The following is a 23,352-nucleotide window of genomic DNA, read 5'->3' on the forward strand; positions in this document are numbered from 1 at the left end:
AGCAGGCGCTCAGTAACACCCATGATAACACTGAATGGTTCACAGCAGGGCCTGAGTTGAATTCAGGTTAGCCAGAATCCACAGACCCTGTGGGAGTGTGCTTGGCAGAGCTGGGCTGTATTCTAGCATGTGTATGTGAAGACCGAGCTTTGAAATCATACAAAGTAGAGAATGAAAGCCATACTCCTGTGGGGCCACTGGGGAGAGTACTCCTAAGGAAGAGAAGATTCCAGAAGTCGCCTACAGCGAAGCTTCCCAACAAACTGATTGTATTTAACCAGATTCTCATCTTGGAAGCCACATATAACAAAGTGAGTTAGGCATCACGGGCTTCTTATTAGAACATAGCCTTTCCTAGTCACACACAGCTCTTGGAAAAAATAAACCTCGTCAGGTGGTAGTGATGCACGCCTTTAATCCCAGCCTCAGCCTGTGAGTTTGAGGCCAGCCTGGTCTACAGAGCAAGTTCTAGGACAGCTAGGGCTGTTACACAGAGGAACCCTGTCTTGAAAAATCAACAAAACAAATCTTGGGCTTTGGATAGTAGCAAAATTACTGTTAGAAAGGAGCAACGAGAGATAATTTCACAGCACTAGAAGCTTCAGAACCTCTGGAAGGTTTATTTAGCCACAGGAAGGGCTGTAATCTCTGGAGAGGTTGCTCAACTCAGGGTAAATATTCTGTTGTATTTAACAGTCAAGTTGGGTCCCATGAAGACAGCCAGTAAAGGCACAGATAAGGATACAGGGATGCAGGGAAGGAGGGAGGCAAGGAAGGAAGGCTGGGTACTCCATTTCTGCTACCTAGCCCAGTGTCAGCTCGTCCAGGAAGCAAAGCGTCCCTTCTTTGACCTCATACTACCCAACTGAAGTCACTGTCCCTGAACACTGAGAGACATGAGAACCAGCTTGGCATCGACTCTCTGTTGTCCTTTGGGGCTATGCTCTCAAGGAGCCTCACTGCTTCAGGTTCTTGACTCAGAGTTTTGGTTCAGCTTTCCACAGAGCAGCCTGCTTGTCTCTCAGGGTCTTCTTCCCCAGGGCATCTCTCCTCCAGTTTCTCTCTATGGCATCACTCTGGGTTCCTGACTAAGGAGTAGTTTTGCTTCCCTCCTTGGGTCCTAATACCACTGCAGGAGGCTAACCCTCCCCTCTTTTCTGCCACCTATTCCTGGATGGCTCACCTGAGCCTTTGTGCAAACACAGGAAGAACTCACTACTGAGTGGTTCAAAAAGCAGATGTTCCCAATTTAAAGCCCCTAATGCAAAAAGCTAATCATTAAGCACAGAATCATCCAATTTAGAGACCTAAACCTTCAAATTATGTCAAATCATATCATCTGAGAAGAGAAAGCAACACACTGAAGGAGAGAGCTAAGCCACCCCATTCCCTACAGCAAAGCTCCCCAGAAAGGAGCTCAGAGGACCACAATTCATAGAATCTATTCCCAGCAGGGACACAGGTCAGACAGTGGGGGAGGGGGTTTCTTCTAGAAATACCGTACCCACTATAGGTCAGGCTAACTCTCAACTCCGTATGAGTGCAGAGATTACAGATTCAAATCGCCACAGCTGGTTTTCCAGAAACTCTTACAACCTGAAAGCACATAAATCTTCCACAGTCGAATATCTTTAGTAGCCAGAAATCTGGTACTGTCTGGTTCACCTTAGCAAGGTGCTAACCACGACATAAACCAAGAAACTAGAGGGACAGCACCTAACGGAGATGTGAGGACAGTGCCTGCAGGCAGCTCCCACAGCACAGTGACAGGGAAGGCAACCTGGGGTTGCCTTCCCTGTCCTTTCTAGGTTTACTTTCTCATTGATTCACAGAAGGATTTTTTGTGGGGAGGGTGGGTTGCAGTCTTTTACACAGGGTCTCACTGTGAAGCTCTTGCTGGCCTCCAACTCATAGCCTTCCCGCCTGTCTCTGCCTCCTGATTGCTGCAGTGAAGACCACGTGCCACCATAGCCCAGCTAGCTAAGGTTAAGAAACAACAACCTGTTAGGAAGCATGTAGGAGGAGGCTGCCGAACACTTGACAGACAGGCAAGTATACTCAAATGATGTAAAAAAGAATTTACACCCCCATTACAGAGAAACACGGTTAGAAAACACTTTCTTCTAAAAGAAAGGAGGGATGAAAACTATAACCCTGGGGGCTGAGTAGTGAAAAGGTGTTCAACTTTGTCTTTTTAAAAATAAAAATGTTATTTCATTTGCTATGTATGTATCTGTGTATGTGTGTACAGTGTGGAGGTCACGGGCAGTTTGTGCGAGTTGGCTCACTCCTTCCACCATGTGGTTTTGGGAATCAAACTTAGGTTTGGTGAGTCATGACTGAAGCAGGCTTGGTGGCAAGCACCTTCACCTGATAAGCCATCTCTCCAGGCCTATCTGTTTTGTTTTTTCACACAACAAAGAAAACCTACTCTGTATGCACTGATCTTTGGTAAGCAAACTGTGGTTGGAGAGAACACCATTATAGTGAGTAAAGGCAGAGGTAAAGCGGTGTGGAGAGGAAAGGGGAAACGGCGTGAAAATAACGTCCACATGGGTCTTCTGTCAATATACCCACTTCCCGGACATCCTAGGAGGAAGTCCTACTAAGTCTTCTCTCAGTAGGCACCACAGTAAGACAAAAGGGTGTACTGAATCAATGTTTGAGGCGACTCTTTAATTCCTTATGGCACAAACTCTTTCTAATTGTCATTGACACAAAAGGCCACAACTATGATACACAGCAGGCAAGCGCAGAGCAAACAAGTGGCCAGCTTGACTTGGAGGCTGCCATGCTTCAACCAGGTGGCAGAAGCAGAGAGGACTGCTGGCAACTGAGTATTTCAGAGCACAGCAAAATTAATGGCAAAGAAATTGCCACAGTTTGCCCACTGAGGCCAAATAAAATTAAGGGCCCTTTACAAACTTTACTCAATTTGGGATCATCACTACTTTTCTAAAACCAAATCTTTTCCTTTCATATGCATGCTATTTTCCAGCAAAAGGTTCGAGGGAAAATACTGCACCCTGTAATTCCTGGAGTTTTACAATGGTTCCATGATCTATGGACTGTTCAGCAGCCAGACCCACTGGTGGGAAACCAGAACAACTATCTTAAAGTGTGACAGTTCAGTCTCCAGGGTTCACCCTGTGACAGATGTATAGGCCATAGTATCCTGGCTATCTCATGGTTACGACATAAGAGAATCTCTCAGGGAACACATCACAGTTCAGTAGCCATGAGCAGGAAAATATGCTCCCATAGATTAAGCTGTTCCTAGTAAATTAATATGCTTAAATGAACTAAAAGATAGTTTTGTTTTACATATGTTTGCCATAAGGGATGATTCCCCAACAAAGTACAACCATTTTAATAATGAAATAAAAACATAATCTGCATCAAATGTATTTTTCCTTTGAATCTTAATAATCTTAAGCTTCCAAATGCTCGATGACCGCACACAAAACTATCATCTAGACTCAAAAAAAAAAAAAAAACCTAAACCAATGACATCTTGAAACCTGTGTAACCTCAGCAAAGGTAGACAGTTTGCAGGTAAGAAATGTTGCCTGCCAGGTGATAGCTTGCAGGTGAGGCAGACATGGTTGAAGATATGACAGGGTGGGAAGACCAGTTGTCAGAGGCCCTGCAGGAAAGGAGGCAGTATTTCTCTCCACATTTCCAGTCAAGACTGCAGGAGATGCTGGGCTCCTGTCACCTGAATTCACCTGACTCTCAAAATCACACTGTCTCAGATATGCTTCTTCGAAATGCGCTGTTTGTTGTTGTCTTTTTAAATCACACTAGTGAGCAGCATGCTTTTGAGAAAAGAGAATAGGGGCCGTTGTCAGTTTTGAGTTGCCAAGGAAAATATTTGGTTGCACACAGGGTTTCCCCAAGAGCAAGTCAGTACACAACCTCAATCTTTTTTGAGCTTACGATAATGTTGTAAGGTGCTGCTGACTCAGCAAAGCAACCCCTAATCACTTGCAAAATACCCCTGCTTCCCAGGGGCGTTGTTAGGCGTTAAGAAATACTGCATGTGGACACCCTGAGCTCTACAGAAAACAGGTGCCGAGCAGTTTTATCCTGCATGTATGATTACAGCCTTAGAAAATCATGCCTCTAAAGGAGCTGTTCACAAATTACAAATAAAAAGAAACTCCCAAAGTGTTATGTTAAAAATTTATAGCAAAATCTGAAACTATTCAGGCTTAAAAATGGAATGGACAGGTTATTAATTCTGCTACATATAGACACACGTTTCTTCTAGAGGAAAGAGTATTACATACCCGTGTGATAAGAGCACATTTTATCAGATTCTGAGATATTGCTATTATTGTAACATTTCTATAGTTTCTCTATGAATAAATTTAAAGTCACAGTAAAACAGTAACTTTTCTTTAGTTATCAATAATAATATTGAACATATAAATTTGTTCCAGCAAATACTGGGACAATAATTTACTGAACATAATTTTCTTTTAAAGGGAAAAAAATTGTAATATTTTGTGTGTGAGAGACAGACTTAACATAATCTGTTAAATTCCTAAAGTTAAACTCATAAATTATGGATTTTAAAAAGAAAAACGCATGCAGCTCACTTAACTATAAAGGCTATCATAAGCAATGAGATACAGAAAAACTTGAACCACTAAATCAATAATAAAATGGGAAGCAACAGGTGCCCAGTTCTTCCATTCTGTGTAATATGGAAGCTGGGAACACATTTGAAATCCCGATCTTCAAGAGAGATGCTCTTGGGTTCCACGGACAACACTGAGAGGGCTGGTCCAGAGGGCACGGAAGAGGGGCTATTACCACCACCTCCTTCTTGGAAGGGGATCTGAGGACAATGGGAGACGAAGGGTACTCAGATTGACGAGTTTATAGGGCGGGGATCTAAAGGTCTGTTAGGGAATACTTTGGTAATGTGGCTAAAGCCTCACCAGAAAAAAACCAATGTGGTCACGGAGGCACATGGCTTTGGGGCTGCAGGTCTGCACGCTGAATCTATATACAATCCCCATCCCTCCACCCAAAAGATTATTTTAAGAGAAAAACAAACAATGAAATACTTCATAATTGGTATACTTAAAATACATGGAAAGAGCTCTGTCATGTCCCACAGGCTGAGAATAGACAGCAAACATGTTTTATTGAACAGAGATAAACTTGCCAGCCTTTGAGATCCCAAACTGCAATGTCCATCGCAGTCAGGAAATGTGTATATATTTCAATACTAAAAGACAAAACACCAGTTGGAAAGACAGCAGATTCCTCCACACCTCTCAGACTGCAGGCTTTCTCCACACTGCCCAGCCCCCACTAGGAATATCTTTTGGCAAAGAACTCCTGGAAATCAGCATGGCTGCCTTTGAAAACAGATTGCCCTTTATAATTCTCCATGCAACCTAAGACTCTGTGGAACTCTCCGTCAGCAGAATCTAAGGAAGGAAAGCTGGGCATGGTGGGGCATGCCTGTAGTCCCAGCATGGGACTACGTGCTTGGAAGGCCCAAGCAGGGTTGTAGGTTCAAGGTCAGCAGTGAATTCCAACCCAGCCAAGGTTAGAACCTTGTCTCAACTCAAACAAACAATCAAGGAAGAGGGAAAGCAGAAAGATAGAGGGGGAGGCAGAGACATTGACAGTCAGGTGAGTCTTTATGAAAGTGGAAGGCCCACAGACACATCTGCTGAGATAAGACACATACACTGGGAGCTTCTGAAGATGAAGGATTGAATGTAGACAAAGACCAGACTGAGCTTCACTTACATTACAGAGAGCATCTGGACAGTAACTCATGGCAAGGCCTGGCTCAAAGTCTGGCTTTCATTCTGACTTTACATGTTAAATTCTCCTTTCCTTTTCACTAGGGGCAGCCATCCTTGGACAACTACAAGAAGAGTTGAGCATTTGCTTGAGGACAAGGGACCATCAAAACCAGAATTTGGGTCTTGTGGTGGGCTAGAGGATAAAAAATTTCTCAGAAGTAAAAGAATGATTAGAAGAAGACAGCAGAAGGGAAACAGCTGGCATACACTGAAGCAACGTCATCAGTCCAGATGGGCAGGCCTGCTGTTGTCAAGACTATATCCATGGTACCACTGGTCTCCAGGTAAATCACAAGCCATGTTTGGACCTTACATCACTTGCCATTCTGAAGAGAGCTCCTTTCCTAAAAGTCTCAATTAGTGCTGTGTGGCAAGTGGAAGTCTAGATGGAAGGTAACCACGACAGAAAGAAAGGAGGAAACAGCCATTTTTTTCAGGCCTCAGGAAAGTCAGAACACTTCTTCCTAGGAATTACATATATGTGTTGATGGGTTAGCCTCTTTCATGTCCACGACTAATAAACATCAGGAAATAGATACAAGTTTGAGAATAGAAGAGTTCTTTCAAACATCAATAGAAGGAGAAGTCCACAGAATCACACCTAGACTTGAAATAACAGAAAGAGGTTGTACTAAACTTAGAACTGCCTTTGAAATAGTGTGCATTTTGCTTATATCTGTAGATACTTACTCCTCATATAATGAAAGATGTTCAAGGTAGAAGCCTTATTGGTGATAATGGACTTATATGGTGATAATGGGATAATAGGAAAAAAGTCCAGAAATTCAAAGACACACATACATACACTCCTCAAAAAGAACAAAACAAACACTGTTTCGATGGAAAGCACTTCCTCTTTCAAACTATTAGCTTGGAAATAAATCTTACAAAAGAACAGTTCTCAGGCTAAAGACTGTTTGCTAGTTAAGAAAGTATGAGAGAGGGAAAAATGGAATCACAAATTCAGACATTATACAATCTAAGAAACAAAAATAATTTCTTTTGACCTCTGATCATTGAAGTTCCCAGATACTATTTCAAACAAAATGTCCCTCTATTTTTCTTTCCTGATGTGACACAGAACATCTTCAAATTGAAGATGGTCTATCAAAAGAAAGGGTTTTAAGGAGGCAAGCTTAATTCAGAGTGGTTTTGGATGATTATGTCAATTATGCAAGGTCTAGCCCCCATCAGATGTAATAAGCTAAGTGTAACATTTGGTGTCTTTCATCTAGTGACACACATACATCTGTCTGTGTAGACAGGCATATACAGGAATCATTACTATACTGAGAAGCTCTTCAAGCCCAGGGAAGCAGAGGAAACATACCCAGAAATGGCCAAGTCCACCATTGACTATAAACAGCGAGTATGGGGAGGGTGCCATACCAACAGGCATTATATATTTCATTTTTCTTTATCTACACAAGACAAAACGCTCAGATGTGAAATGAATAGGTTCAGCAGAACACTACACCTGTCCAAGGTGCTCCGCCCCACAGTCCTGAAAGCAGGCTGCCCGAGCCACTTCTCCATTGTTTAACTATGGTTCTTGTGAACAATGTGACTAAAAGGAGAAACACAGGCACAGAACGCAGGCACCATTTCATGCTGTGACAGATACTGAAAGCCTAAGCATAAATACCCGAAATCTTAGCACACCATTTTCTAAGTGCCGTTTTAAATGTCACTGCACACTATGAACTGGTAGACAGACAGTGACCCAATCCTGGACTCACAAGAAGTCTGTACTTTTGGGCAATAAGGCAATGAGTACTGGGGTGATCACAATGCTTTGTCAACTAAATCTGCACTTTCCCCAATATACCTCTTGAAATGGGAGCATACGCCTTCTTATCAAGGCTAGACCAGCTGTGAGTCTGCAGAAATAAGAAGGACAGATAAAATGAAGACACAACAGAGCTTCAGCTGAACACAGACAAGCCCTTCCTCTAACTAAGGGAACAAAGCTAATACTCTAAAATAAAGCTTCAGTTGCAACTTTTATTGATAAAGTATCAGTATGTTCCCCTCCCGAGATACACAGTATTCTACTTTCTTGGGACTTTTTTGTTTTTAAACCGTGTGTGTATGTGTGTGTGTGTTCTTGGGTGTTATTTGAAAACTTGACCTGCCTTGAATATGTATACCATCCTTTACAGAGCTCTGTAAGAAATATTCCTCTAAGCAATCGGAGTACCTTAAGCCACAGCTGATTCCATACTTACAATTCACTCAGAATGACGTCCCCCAAATGGCTGACAAAACCACAAGAACAGGGTTGGATGACAGGCTCACTACCCTTCACTGGAGACACGGGCGTGAGAACTGGGTAGAGATCTAGATCTGAGCCCTCTTCTCTGTGTGTGCAGCTTTAGACAAGTGCAGCCCTGCCCCTGAGTCTGTCTCCTGTGAGGCTGGGAGAATAATCAGATTTCCTCTGCAGGGGCATTGCACAGCTCAGGAGAAAAGGTGTGCACACAGCCACACCTAGGACAAAGTAAGCCACCCAGATGGCTTCCCACCTCCACGGTGGCAGCTGACCTTTGCCTTTTGATGAAAGTAAATTACAGACAGGCAGTTATAGAATTTCCATATAGTATAAAGATGAAGCTACATTTCATAGGGTACAAACTGATATAATTAGAGGAAGGGGCTCTTATTAGTACAAGTATAAAACTTGGTTATTTACACAGGTTGAGAAAAGAAATAGCAGTGTATCAATCTCTAAAGCTTTGACAACTTGAACACATCTCCTGAGGTCTCTGTAGATAGCTATCTGAAATGCTTATGTGGTTCCTGATTCAAATTCTGCTTCTGTTTCTAAAACAGCCTGCAACTCCATACTGACCGAGGCTGTAGTGGGGGGAGGGGCACTTAAGCACCATTGTTGGCACGGAGATGGCAAGTTCTTTTTTTTAATGTCATGAAAGTATCTCTTGCTTATAATACCCATTATATTTTTTATCCTGTATCTTTTCTTTGTGATCAACTGTGCCACAATAGTTTCCAGTATCTTTATGTCCCCTAAATATAAATGATCACATGGAGTGCTGTTATCTGGAGAACACTGGTAGCCCATTTGCAACCTCCCAGCCACACGCCTGTGCCTCCCTTCCAAAATACCTTCATCACACTCCTTTCTACCCCAAACCTGCCACAAGCAGGCACCTGTGAGAGGACAGGACAGGGAGGAGCACTACAGGGAACACCACTATACCCTTGCTGTGGGTTCCTTTGTAAACTAGAGAAATAAGAAAATGCTTGGAGGACAGAGCAACCATGCTCGGAGGTGAAGTGAAGTAAGGGACACTAACTACCCATCAGAACTGGAGCACCTGGGGACAGGATGATTACATTGTCTTGTTCACTAGACACTCCATGGAAATCAAACGTATCTGTTAGAAAGACAGAGAAAAGAACAGAAACCTGGCTAAAAATGTATCCCAGAGGTGCCACTGGCAGTAATGTCTCCTCAGCCTCTGGGGCTCATGGCCCTTGAGGGCACTGAGGTAAGACTGAAGACGGTCTGTGAAGTCACATCAAAATCCGTTCTCAATAGTATAAGTAAAATGACCTCTATGCACATAGCACGAACTCCTGTGATCTTGGGTTTGGATGGTTTGTTTGGAATTCTCTACAGAACACTATTTTCTCTCCTAAAAAGACAAGGAAAAGTTTCAAACATGACCATGACTCAGAGGCCAGTGCTGGAACCCAACAGAGAGTACAAATGCTTACCAGGAGACTGTGGGGTCTGAAGTCTACTCTGTCCCTTCTCAGGCTGAAGCCCTCAATCTGCCTAATGCTTCTGGGTATTAACAACACAGGGATGGCACCAAGCCCGAAGGGCACCACGGTGGAGGTAGCATGTGCCCTGAGCAAACAACATAACAGCTTCCCAGAGGAAGAAATAAGGAACAAAGAACTGTATGTTTGGATGTCTCTATAACAGTCTTAATATTGCTACATAAAAACATATTGTTAGGGGCTGGAGGGATGGTTTAGCAGTTAAGAGCAGTTGTTCTTGTAAGGGTCCTAATTTGATTTCTCGCATCTGCATAGGTTCTTACAACTGAACATAACTCTAATCCCACGGTATTCAACACCTTCTTCTGACCTCCTTGGGACCAGGCACACACAGAGTGAACAGACACACATGTAGGCAAGGCACTCATACACATAAGATAAAATAAATAAATCTCAAGAAAAACAGTTAAATGCCATTACCCACAGAGAATTTTGATTCTTAGGCTCAGGGTTTATTTAAACATTACCCATATGGCAGGCTGCCATGTACTCATTTTGGTTAAAAACAAAACAAAACAGACGTTCTATTCCTTCCTTCCTTCTGTCTGTCTGCCCGTTTGCCTGATCCCACTCACCACTTTGCTGTAATTCTATCTCCTTTATTCAATCCCAGTATTGGCTTCATCACTCACCAAATGACAGTCTCAGGCAGAACTAGGGTGAGTTTGCAAATCGGGCAGAGAATAAAGGGAAGACGGACACCGTGTTTCTTTCCGTGCTCCTGAAGCCTATCACAGCCCACGGCACAGAAACCATCTCCGTGTGAGTGTGAAGAAGTAAGAAGTCACTATGTTTAAGGACGCTCCTGGTCATTCCGAGACAGTGACACAGGAATTTATTACAGATTGGCAAGGAAATAATGATGCTTGAAAGCTGCTAAGTCTGATGCTGTTCATATCTTCTTTAGAATGAAGAAAACACTGGATTTCTTGTGCCTTGAACATTTTATTTATTCTAAGCTCTGCATATCTCCTATGTATATGAAAAGGAATGGACATACACCATGAGCCATGGGAGAAGGCAGTTACATGGTGGACCTTTCTTTTCGGCTTATTACAGGTCAAAATGTATTTTATCATACAGCAGCACTCACGCTGTGCAGCCATAGGCTCAGCACTCATTTAGGCTTGAAGCCTGAACGAACACACACACACACTTGCCTGTGCACTTCTCCCATGGGAAGTTTTTGCTCTTATTAGACTCTAGTCCACGACAGAGGTGGCCCTGTCCTTCTAGTCACTCAGCAAAAAGAGACTTTCACAAAAGGATCTTCTAACCGACACGATAAACCGGTAATTTTGACTCGCTATAACTTAGGAGGCAGCACTGAGGGTAACAACTGTTATAGCACGCACAAAACTCAAGGACTTCATGCTAAACGAAGTAAACCTGTCACAGAAAGTCAGAAAACCTGTAACCAAAATGAATCAAGATCTGAAGTACTGGTAATAACAACTCTAGAGGAAAATCGGGAGTTGGAAAAACCACCAAAGGTAAATTTTCAGTGGGCTTTACACCCATAGCAAGAAGAGGGTATGTGAGTCCCATTTTCTACGAACCAAGTTGGAGTTAGCCCTACTGGCAGTCTACACATGAAAAAGCTTCAAGAAGAAAATCTGGCATGGTGGCACACCCTTCTAATCCCAGGACTCTGGAGACAGAGGTAAGTGGATTACCATGAATTCAGGCCAGCCTAATCTACACAGTTAAATTCCAGGCCAGCCAGGGCCACATAGTCATACTGTCCCAAACAAACAAACAGCAAACAAAATTAAATATAAATTTATTTATTGTTTTTTTAATCAGACAAGGCATTCAACTTGGGACCTTTCTTCTTGATTATGCTCAGCTTGCATAAAAACTGAGTTATTAAGATATAAACAGTCCTGGAAAATAGTAGCTATTAATATTAATATCTACAGAGCACAAATATTAAGTATGAATCTTCTTTCTGTTATATATTCTAGACTAATATGAAATATCTAATTTAAACAAATAGTTCAGAAAAATTAAAAATAAGAATGAAACAGTTCTTTTCTTAGCATTTCAAAATATACCCTAGTTGATAAACTGGCTATTAATGAGGGTTCCATGGCCAAACTTGTCAATAGTCTAAGGAAGTTAGCAACTTACCTCATACTGTTTTTAAAAGACACTAATTTGCTTCTAAGAAGAAACCTAAAATACTAATATTTTTCATGAAAGGCTGAAATTGGTAATTCTTGTACAAGAATGAAGTTATTTGAATCCTGATACTCTTAACTGCTGAGCCATCTCTCCACCCCATATCTGCCGTTTCTAGCCCCTACAATATCATCCTTGTTCTTCTAAGTCCCCCTTCACATGTTATGAAAACATACTAAAATAAATTGTTACTGTCGGACTCATTGCTATTATTAAGCCAGGGTCATGTTACATAGTCCAGGCGGGTCTTGAAATCTCAATTCTCTTGCCCCAGCTTTCCAAGTAGCCTCGATTTTGGGGATGAGCTACCATGTATGGCTTAGAAATTTGTTTTAATAAAACAACATTCATTATTCATTATAGGTAAATAATATATTTTATGCTTTGTTAGTTATGTATTCCTATACCTCCAAGATTTCAATAAATCCTAACCATTATCTAGTCTTAGCAGACCCTATCTAGATTCTAGAAAGCATAGGAGGCAACCTCAAGGCACTTTTGCTGAAGACAGAAGCCCAGCCTTGACCTCCCTGGCCAGCCTCACATGTTATTTTCAATAGTATATTGCTCTCAGTACACTTTACTGTATGTCACCATATGCCCCTGTGCCTTGCTCAGTTTCTCTATGCCCTGTTTACAATGCTCGTTCCTGTTCCAAGCCCACATTTTCCTCCTTACTGAAATCCTTGTCTGACACAAGGCGCAGGCTTGTCATGGGACTGCTCTAGCTTTGTCATGCCCACCGTCCCTGATGGTCCCATAGCTCACTGTCAATAGCTCCTCCTCCCAGATGAGTGACAGTGCCATGGAAAGAGCTCTCTGCCTCTGTACCACTGACTTCCCTCAATCAGCAGCAGCCTTCAGAATGTGTACTCAGTAAAATCTAAAATCTATCTACCTATATATTCACGCCACCCCCCAAAATGGGGTATCAGAATGAAGTTCCTCTCACACTAGTAGAAGGCAATCATGGAAACAAGGGAGTCTACGTTCTGCTATAATCAGTTGATGTCTTCATAGAAAGCTCACATTCTAAAGTATTAAAATCTTAAAACATTAGGGTGCACTGAATGATTTAAAATTTTTTTACAACCTTCCATGTACTTAAGAAAGACAATAAAACAATGGGGGGAAAGTCCTATGAAGAAAGGAGGACAAGAATTTTACCCCTACCTCACTAACTTTAAAGACTTCATGAATGATGTGAGCCATGAATATAAAACATGTACAACGCAAGGGAAAAAGTTTCATGTTCATTAGCATCTGCGATATCAGGGACACACTGTTGACACTGGTTAAATTATTGAAAGAATTACGTTTAACTGTTTTCTGGAGACAAGAAACACAATAGTTTCTGATCTCTAAAAATAATCACGGGCCAGATTCTTTTGTATGTTGAGTGAAAACTGCCAACTCTCCAGGTCTTCCTAAAGCAAGAGAAAGAGAAGGTATAAAAAGTATACCATGCAGACAACACTGCAAGGAGCAAAGAACTGAAGACTCGCTGTTTGGTGAATGGACTGGGTTTCAGCCAAGAAGCAGCAGGAATTGGTAGCTTTGGCCACCTGGTTCTGGATTTAGAATCGAGAAGGGCACAGGGTAGGGATTATGAGACCATTACAGCACTACAGGAAACCCTGGAGGCCAGGACAGACCATTCTGTGAAGCTGGGAAGGTGACCCCCAGATAAACAGATATGGGAGACACCAGAGCTAGAGGAAGGGCGATGAGCAGGGGAGTAGTGAATGATGCCGACTGAGACAGCGAAGCTTACTGCACCTGCACGTGAACCTGGACTTGCCCAATGGCTGTGGGTCTCACTTTGCAATATTTCCTCGTTATGTCCAGTTTCCTTGATTTTGATATGGTAACGTATATTCCATTGTATGTTCAAAGTATATTTGTTTTTACAGGTGATTATACGTGAGTGATTGAGTCTCAGACAGACTTCAGATTTTAAAAGTATGTCTAGACTGTTAGAGATGATGAGGACATCTGAGGTTCCACTGAGTGCATTTTTGTTTTCATTAAAATGTGGCTATTGGCCTCTGTGTCTGCATAGGTTCTTGTGCGTATGCCTCGGCCCACTGGGAATGAGTAGAGGGTATGGACCAAAGCCTTCAGCTGATGCATGTTAGCCTAGTGCTGCCAGGCATTCTGCGATGCTGACCATGATTATGGACTGACTCCCAGAAAATATAAACAGTCTTCAATCTTATATATATATATATATATATATATATATATATATATATATGAGAGAGAGAGCGAGAGAGAGAGCGTTTCTCTGTAGCTTTATAAAAGAAAAAAAAAACTGATATGAATATTGTCTTAAAATGATTAACATATAGAAGATATGATAACATATAGAAGATATAAGAATGATATGGAGGCCTTTGAAAGACAATATTTACTGGATGACACCACCAAGTATAGATGTCACATAAATTGGTGGAGTATGAAATTACTGCCAATGAAATTATCCAATGTGTCAAACGCTAGGTAAACCTTTATAAGCCTAACCTTTGCAAGGGCTTTATGAAGCAAGCATTATTATGCCCTTGTAATAGATTTTTAACTAAAGACCCCAAGATGTTAACAAAGCTGAATATGGTCTGGTAAAGAGAGATAACAGATTCACTGGATTTTAAATAAAGTTTTTTTCTCTAAATGGGCACATTATATAAACGATTTCAGTCTATCCAACCAACTAGACTTGGGGAGTAAGCTAGACTATTTTTAAATTATCTCTGTTAGCCCAGGTTTGCATCTGGCTGACTTTAACCACTTAAAGATCACCAGTATTTTTAAGAGTTGGCAGGATGAAAAAGCTAGCAATTGAGACTTAATCTGTATGTGGTATAAAAGGAATTTCTGTTTAAAATGGAAGTTAGAGTACATGTCATTGCAGTCTCCTGTCATTCTCAAAACCAAGGTCTTTGTAGTGCTATGTTTGACAGGTACTCCAAAACTCTGAGCCCTACCCTTAGTACCCTTAGCACCTTCAGGTACATGCCAACTGCGTGTCAAGTCCACAAACCCAGCCCTTCCAGCGATGCTTGCCCATCATTCCAAGGTTTCATCACATGGACTATAAGCCATGAAGCGAAGCCTTCACACCAAGCCAGACTTACAGACAACCCCATTGCTGAAAGGGACTTGTCAGCAGTTGTTTGGTGACAGCTGTGACACTGATTGCACTGGCTTTACGTAAGAGCTTTTTAAACATTGGGCAGGGAGAGAGCAGACAAGAAGAAAAGTGTAAGTTTAACAGTTCTGCACATTGCTTGTAAATGCTACAGTTAGGTCACTTCCATTACTACTTCCTCTACTTTGATTTACCTACATTTCCCTCTCAGTGGCATAAAGGTATATGAGTGCATAAATTAAAGATGAGAATAACATATACAACTCTCATTATTGTAACTATCACGTAACCATTTGACTCTCAGATAATATTTCCATTGATTTTTGGTAAATATTTGTACTGTAGCTACCCTCTGATTACAACTGATGAAAGAGTATGGCTATTGGTTAGTTTCCATTTAAATTACTGAGTAAGACAGGAGAAATAATGGTGTACCATATCCACAAGTATAATTGTTGATCCACGAATAACTTTTATGCTATGTTAATCATGCGCCAGTTACCTATACAGTTAAGAAGTTGGAAGTTACAAACACCAACAAATCACAAACTCTAGTGTCCCAGCCCTGTGGTCAGAATATTTCACTCATGGTGGACCATGTCACACCACTGGTCTTGGCTGTGATGCACAGCAGGTACCACTAGACGGAACTCCAGCCATGGAGGCACAAGGCACAACCTCTAGGGCACATCCCAGTGCAGTGCAGCAGAGAAGTGAGAAACCTTGAATGTCATTTTTGCTACTTTTGTTTCTTAAAAAACCCTTCACATATATATGGTTATCAACAATGACTGTGCTTTACAACTGGCTGGCTTAATTTTAAAAACAAATTATTGTGAGACAGGACCTTGGTTGTCCTAGAACTCCCTATGGGGACTGTGCAGTCCTTGAACTCACTGATCTGCCTACTTCTGGTTCCAGAGTACTGGGATTAAAGTTATGCACAACTATGTCCCTGCCACCCGCTTCCTGCCTCCAGATACTACTTCACTTTGTGATGCTACCGTATTAGAGAAAAATTATGTTTGTATAACTGAGAATCGCACAGAGAAAAATTATGTTTGTATAACTGAGAATCGCACATTCTCATGTCAGCACCACAGAGTAAAATGTTATCATTCACTAATGTTTATCTATCTAGTCTAATATGATTATAGTTAAAAATTTAGAAGATCTGTATATATGCACAATAATTGATATGCGCCTCCTCATTTTTGTTGATAGTTGCCAATACTACTTTAAACCAAAGTCTGAAACCAATTCTCTACTAACTGAGAAAGAAATCCAAATATAATCCAACACATTGGATTTCAATGATTTTTTTTTAAAAAAAAATACAGTGTCTCATATAGCCCTGGCTGGTTTCAGAAACACTATGTATCACATTCACTATGTAACACATGTGAATGCCTGATCCCCTGGCCTTTAGCGCCCAAGAGGCCGTGATTATAGGTCTGCATTACCACGCCCATAGACTAATATAATTTTCAAATAATAAAGCTCGCTTTTAGCTAGTTTTCTTTAAAAAAAAGTGTGACTTCTTCAGTGTAACAGAATAGACATTACTCTAAATAGAGGAAATGTGTTTAACTTTAAAATTCTCAACTTTTCTAGCCATTTTACACTTTGATTATAGTTTTAATAACATGAATAGGCATCACTATGTATTTTCTGCTAAAGGAAATGATAATGTACATAGTAACCCAAAACCAAATCTGTAGAATTTAGCAATAGACACCCCCACCCCCACTTGAAAAAAGTGGGTATGTTCTACTAAGGACAACCTTTTCTAAGTTTAGAAAGAAGGCAGAAACTTTAAGCACCACTACACTAGAAGACAAAGAAACACCATACGTCAATACTAAGAAGTGTTGTAATAGCCAAAGGTGGTTTAGGGCTAGGATGCCGGGATTTCACCCCTGCTTTCCCATAGAACATGTGATTTTGCTATACTAACCATCCCATGAGTCAGGTTTCCCATCTGGAAATGGGAAAAGAATAAAACTGCTGCTTTCTATGGTTGTTTGAGGTATTAAATAGGTAGCCAAACCCAAGTATATAACAGGGCACCCAACATACAGTAAGTACTAGCTGCTATTAAAACTTATCAAAAGAAAATTTAGTCTCACTTTATCTCATTGCCTTGTTAATAACTAAGGCTCTATGGATGTGGGTCCATAGAACACCAACAATGTAAATGGACCCCAAATTCAGTGACCACACCAGTAACCTCAAACCCTTGTTATCAAAGCCCTGTTATTTCTACAGGGTGCTTCCAGAGTGTCTTTGAGACAAGGCTTCATGATGTGGCTTTGGCTGGTCTAGCACTCTCTATGTAAACCAAGCTTTAACCTTAAATTTGTGGCGATCCTCCTGCCTCTGCCTTCCAAGTATTACCACATCTGATAGAGGTGGGCTTCATCAACTTTTATCCCTGAAATAATGCTTATTAATTTAAACATTTGGTAATTCTCCCTCCAAATTACTGTCCTGAGGACATTTTAAAATGCCTTTCCACTTTCCTCGATGTACAAGGTATAAGGAGAATTGAGGGAAAGACCCAAGACAGGAGACCGACACATACACTAGGAAGTCCCTTCAAGATGAGCTCTGCCCTCCTTGTGTTCTCAGTCTTCCACAGCATGACATCTGAGACGCAGCTTGACTTCTCTGAACAAAACTGGCAGGTTTATTATATCATGGATATTTTCTTCTCAACTCCTAATTAATTTTATTTAGGTTGATAAGTATGACTGACTTAAGTACAAGTTAAATTTGGATTATGGTGGAAAGACGGTAGCTGGGCTGTATTTATGCTGACTGGTGGGGGGGACAACTAGGGGCAGAGAAGACACAGAGAGAGCAGGGCTGAAGACTGACTTCTGTGCTGCTGCTGAACCTTGCTTGACTGTCAGTTACACAGAGAAAGCCAATGGCCCCCACAGATGCATCCCCAGAGAGTTCTCTGACCCCTATTTTTTTTTAATTTTTAATTTTTTAAACCGCTCTGGAAAACTGGTACTAATAACCACTACCAGTTACTTTTCTCTCATTTTCCACCTAGAGGAGGAAGTAGCTGTTCATAGATCTTTGTTTCAAAAACAAAGTGCTTAATGTGGGAAGGAAAGCTCCATCTACTAATCCTAGTGCTGGAGTCGACTGGGTGAACTAGCACAGGGCCCTCTTTCTCCAGCAGCCCTGTCCCCACATGTGGTCACCCATCAATGCTATTTGAGGAGACTTCTGCACAGGTTCAAAGGACCCTTCCATGAAACTGGTGCATAGCCAGCTTCTGTCTGATGTGATTATTAAAAAATTATTAAAGGAGGATTATTCTTAAAGCATTAGATTAGTTGGGAAGTTAAAAGAATATTTGTGTCCTTGTTATTTAACCTTCATGTATTTGGCATTTAACTTTTGCTTCTCACTTTGAAACCCACTGCCTTTAAATTGCAGGAGCAATGCTTTGAGAATATAATGTGGCAGGGTGTTTACAATATTGCCGCTTCTTGGGTGGCTGTGGTGTGTGCCTGGTGATTAACACCGTAGTTAAGGCATGGCACAGGACCAGCATGACACATCTTAACACGTTTTCTAGTTGGAAGGGGGATTTACCAAAGTTGTGCAAGAACTTCACAGTGGTTGAAAATATGTGTGTGGTTGTTTTAAAACATAAAACTACAACATGAAACTACAACACATTTTCTATTGCATCAGCAAACAAAATAATAAAATCCGTTGTACTCAACCAACATGTCTCCTAATCATTCTAAGAATATTGTTTGGCCCATTTGCTGACCAAAAAAAGGGGGGGGGGTTGAAGAAGAAGAAGGAGTCAGCGGTAGTGGCACACACCTTCAATCTCAGTACTTGGCAGGCAGATCTCTGTGGGTTAGAGGTCAGCCTGGTCTAAAAGAGCTAGTTCCAGGACAGGATTCAAAGCTAAAGAAAAACCCTGTCTCAAAAAAGTTTAAAAAAAAAATCCAAAATGAGATTAAAGGTAACTGGAAAATCCAAAAGCAAACCGAGAGAGGGTAGGGTGGGGCATGATAGATATTGAGATAAGAAATCTACAACAGGACAATTTTGAAGGAGAAACCAGAAGAATGACGTTTTCAGTGGGTTGATATGTATGTTTGTACTATATCTGTATGACTGAGTTCAATGGTTAGTAATGGGAAATGATACTTTGATAGTATGCTAAGAGGGAAGGTTTATGATTCATGGGGGAAAACAGTTTGAGACTTGGACATCTATAAAGACAAAGACATTATTTTCCTGAAATTGGTTTTTCAACTATTACATAAAATGCAGTTTTTTTAAAAATATAAATTTCAGGAGAGTGTATCAAAAGCATTTCTTCAAGAGGTAATCATCTCCAGCCCTGAAGGAAAGCAGCATGCGCCAGGCCTGAGCACCAAGACACTGTTCATACATGCCTCAGATTTATTTTTGGCACTACAAAGTCAAATGTGATTTCAAAAATATTATCCTAAATTTGTTTTCTGTAGGCAAAAATATCAACAAAAAAAAAAAACAGCATAAAATGATCTCAAGGAAAAAGCAAACCACAGGAAGAAGCCGCCACGTATTGTGTTTGACTTCACAAAGGATTCTTGGCTGGATTGGAGCCTTTCAAGCCTTCATCACTGAGGATGTGAAATTCTAGTCCAGAAACACTGCCAGTGGACTGTGCCTTCATCACAGATGCTGAATATTGAACCAGGGCACGTCTTCCTGCATCCTTACTTGGGGATCACAGACTGGCTCCTCACTTGCAATTATGCCAATCACTTGCTGTGCAAGCTGAGAAAACTCTCGGGCTGCAGGGAGAGCCAGGGGCACCAAGCTGAGTTCACCAGATGAAAAGTTCCATCGCCGGCTCGCCTCCATGTCCTTGGTCCTCAGGGAATGGCTGAATTTTATATAAAGCCTATTTATAAACCCCTGAAAGTGATACTTGCATTCATCTCACAATGTGACATCATCTCATCAATAATTTAGGCCTAAGAAACAGATTCAAGGACCCTCACACATGGAAGACCAGAAGCCGTCCAAGTCCTCTTACCTTGCTCCTTTATCTGGCGAATCTGCTTCACAGTTTCTTTTAAGATTGCACATTTGTCAGGTTTGAAGTTGAAGTTATCGATATCATTAAAATTTGCAAAAATCAGCTCTGCAAGTTCTTCTATGTACTTGTTTTCCTGCTCACGATTACGTTTCTCGGTGCTCCTTTTGGGACTACGAAGGAATGTGGATTATTTGAGAAAAGCTGCTACGAGAATGATAAACATGCTAAACTACTGCTAACACGAACACAGATGGCAGAGTTGCCTATTAACTACAGCAGTTAAGACCAAAGGCGTAAATGTCCTAATGGGTTGTAATTCACTTTTGTCCTGTGTGGGGCTGTTCCCGGATGTGTTTCATCCCCCAGCCTCACACAACTAGGTCAGGGTGGTCTATCATTGCTGTGCCTAGCACTGCACTTCACAGGGTGCCAGACAGGGAGCAGGACTTTGTAAAGGTAAGGAAGGGGGGTTATGTTAATAGAAATTAAAATTTTACTTAAGATATGATTATGAGGTGGTGATTAAAGTTAATTAACATAGTTATAATTGGAATACATGGATTTCAATAACTTTTCTTATAAATACAAAAGGCAATAAAAACAAATCTTTATTTCTTTAGAATGTTTGCAATCCAAACAGAAAATGTATCAAGTCCCAGTAGAGTTTGGAGCAAAGTGCAAGTGACCCAGGGCTCCATGTTAACTGTCCAGACCAAATGACCAGCAAGTGCAAACAAGTTTTAAAAAATTTAAAAAGTTCTCAGCTGATCTTTAATGAAGAAAAACATCGAAATTGGTACAATCTTCTCATTTGAATCTGACAGATTAACAAAACTCCAAAGATCTTCTTGAAAATAATACAATTACTTGTTTGAACACATTGGAGAAGTCCATTAATGACCTCCAAAACAATACCAAAGGGAAGAAAATTGAGTTGTTTAGTTTTTGCATTTAACAACTTATTTATATAATATTAATTTAAAAATGTGTAAATCCAGGATTGTCACATTAAAGTATAAATAATAGTTTTAGTTTCCTAAGTTAATTAAACTATGATTTTTACACAATTCTTCCCTTATAGTGATTCCATGACTTCCCAGTGAATTACTGCAGGGCAGGGCAGAGGGTCAGGGTTTTCTAGGACTCGTTCTGTGCACCTTGTTTATTAAGCACGGTTTCAGGAAGGAGGTGGCTGAAAGTCTTACAAGAGTCCAGTTCCCATGCTGGTTCCTCCCCTAGTCTTTCTCTCAGGGGCTGGGAAAAGCATAAATGAGAGGAGATGAGAAAGGGACCTTAGGAGACCACAGGGAAGGGCTTCCCTCCTTGCTACCAGAACTGGGGCCCCAAATGAGACAACACAGCTGCTGGAACTGCTTTCTCCCCAGGGAACTCCAAAGCATGCTGGGAGCCCGCAGCAGGCAGAGCCAGCAGCAGGTGGAGTGTACAGATCCTGGGGAACCTGAAGGCACAAACGCTTGCAGCAGGGCTGGCGTGTGGAGGCGGAGTTAGAAGGACCTCCCTAACCTCATTAGCACCGCTCACATTCCCAATGTGTCCTGTCTAATCTTTTTATCACACAATCTATAGAAGTGCTGTTGGTATTTCATTGTAAAAATCATTTAAAATATCAAAAGTCTGAAAAGGCTCTCTTTGTGGTGGTTTAAACGACAAATGCACCCCCTCCCCCCATGTGCTCAGGCATTTGAATGCCAGGCCCCAGTTGTAGGCACTGGTGTGGGTATGTAGGAGGCAGAGTTAGGAGGGGACGCCTTTCAGGATGAATAGTGTGCTCTACTTCTAGTTTGCTCTCTCCGTTTCCTGTCTGAGGTTGAAGATGTGCTCTCAGCTCCCTGCCATGATGAACCTTGTTCCTCTGGAATGGTAAGCTGTACGAACTCTTCCTTTCACAGTGCTTTTAGTTGTGGTGTTTCTGCATGGCTCTAAACTACCCAACTGTGTGCCAACAATCATTGTTTCCTGGTTGCCCTACACCACAAATGCAGATGCTTCTTCCTCTTCCAATTCGTCGTTTTCACTAAGGGGGCAGCATACTCTATAAACAGCTTTTGAACTTTGTCTTTTCGCTCTCATCCTTTGGGATAGTATCTAACTATTTATGTAGCCTAGGTTGGCCTCCAACTCCTATATAGCCCAGCTTGGTCTTGAATTCCTCCTGCTTCAAACTTTGGGGCTGTGTCCCAATATTTTAGGAGGCTTCTAAATATACTAGCCTCGTTGTTTATCACAGTTTCACTGTGTTCCTGGGTGCACACCATCATCTTAAAATGTTCTCTGCAAAAAGTTTTCCCTCATCTTTTATGAATCTAAGCGAGGTTCAAATGAGTAGCCTTACACCTTCAGCATTCTGCATATACAGATGACATCCTGAGGAAATTCCTGGCACCAGAACAGTCATTCACAGAGGACATGTGTTTGTGATTGTGACAGTGCAGTTAGCCTACATGCAGAGCTGGCCTAGTAATGCTACCCCAACACACAAGAGGCATAGCTTGTTTTAATAGTTTTATCCACTAAGGAGTCAAAATTTGCTTTCAACTCAATAACTGGATTTAAGACTTCATATCATTAAAAAAATAAGACAAATAAGAACTCAGCATCAAACTAACATCAAATCTTTTCATTACAGAATTTATTTGTTACAACATTTTGTGACCTAATAAAGAAGGAAATATGGAAAACCCGAAGATTATAACAACGAACTGATTATAAGAGTAAAATACACAAGGGACAGTATACAAGTATGTGGGAGATTTCCTTTAAAAAATCCATATGTTCAAAATTTAAACTATTCCATATACAAAAATTTCATTGTTAAAGAGAAAAATCAAGCACAATATTTAAATTGAGAGTAAATAATGAAGAAGCATGAACAATGCTTTACCAGGCAACAGTTTTTTTCTGTAAACAATAGTCTAACCTGGGTCCAAGCTGGTCAGTACATTCCTTGCGTTTTCTTGTCTCTGCCCTGGATGGGTCAGAGGTATTTTCTCCCATCCCACTCATCTTGAGCACATATCAGCAGCTGAAACAGAAACCAGGTGAAAGGGGATGAAGAGAACAATACAGTATCACATTGTTTTGCCAATACTTAAGGAACTTTGACTTCAATCAGAAATTTGACAACATACTGTTTTGATATATGTGTATGTATAATGTAGAATTAAAGTAACTTTGTCCCCGGTCTTTCTGAAATTGTGCTTAAGAGCTGAGCAAATGGAAAGGTTGAAATGAACCCTCCTTCCTCACTGAGCTCAACAGCACATGAGCTGTTCTCTGCCAGCTTG

General features: G+C 41.1%; 1 protein-coding gene across 8 annotated transcripts in view; it reads right to left on the reverse strand.

The window, feature by feature from the left end:
* Nucleotides 1–23,352, reverse strand: part of Ncoa2 (nuclear receptor coactivator 2) — a 231,072-nt gene that overhangs the window by 60,577 nt on the left and 147,143 nt on the right. For all 8 annotated transcript variants that reach the window (XM_087897233.1, XM_085677343.2, XM_085677339.2 and 5 more), the window contains 2 exons: nucleotides 22,986–23,090; nucleotides 20,045–20,217 (listed from right to left, as the gene is read on the reverse strand). In XM_087897233.1, coding sequence (XP_087753359.1) covers nucleotides 20,045–20,217; nucleotides 22,986–23,071 — 259 coding nt within the window. In that variant the 5' untranslated portion in view covers nucleotides 23,072–23,090. The remainder of the gene's footprint in view (nucleotides 1–20,044; nucleotides 20,218–22,985; nucleotides 23,091–23,352) is intronic.

Source organism: Myodes glareolus, chromosome 16, assembly GCF_982192425.1.
Source record: "Myodes glareolus chromosome 16, mMyoGla1.1, whole genome shotgun sequence".
Lineage (NCBI taxonomy): Eukaryota > Metazoa > Chordata > Mammalia > Rodentia > Cricetidae > Myodes > Myodes glareolus.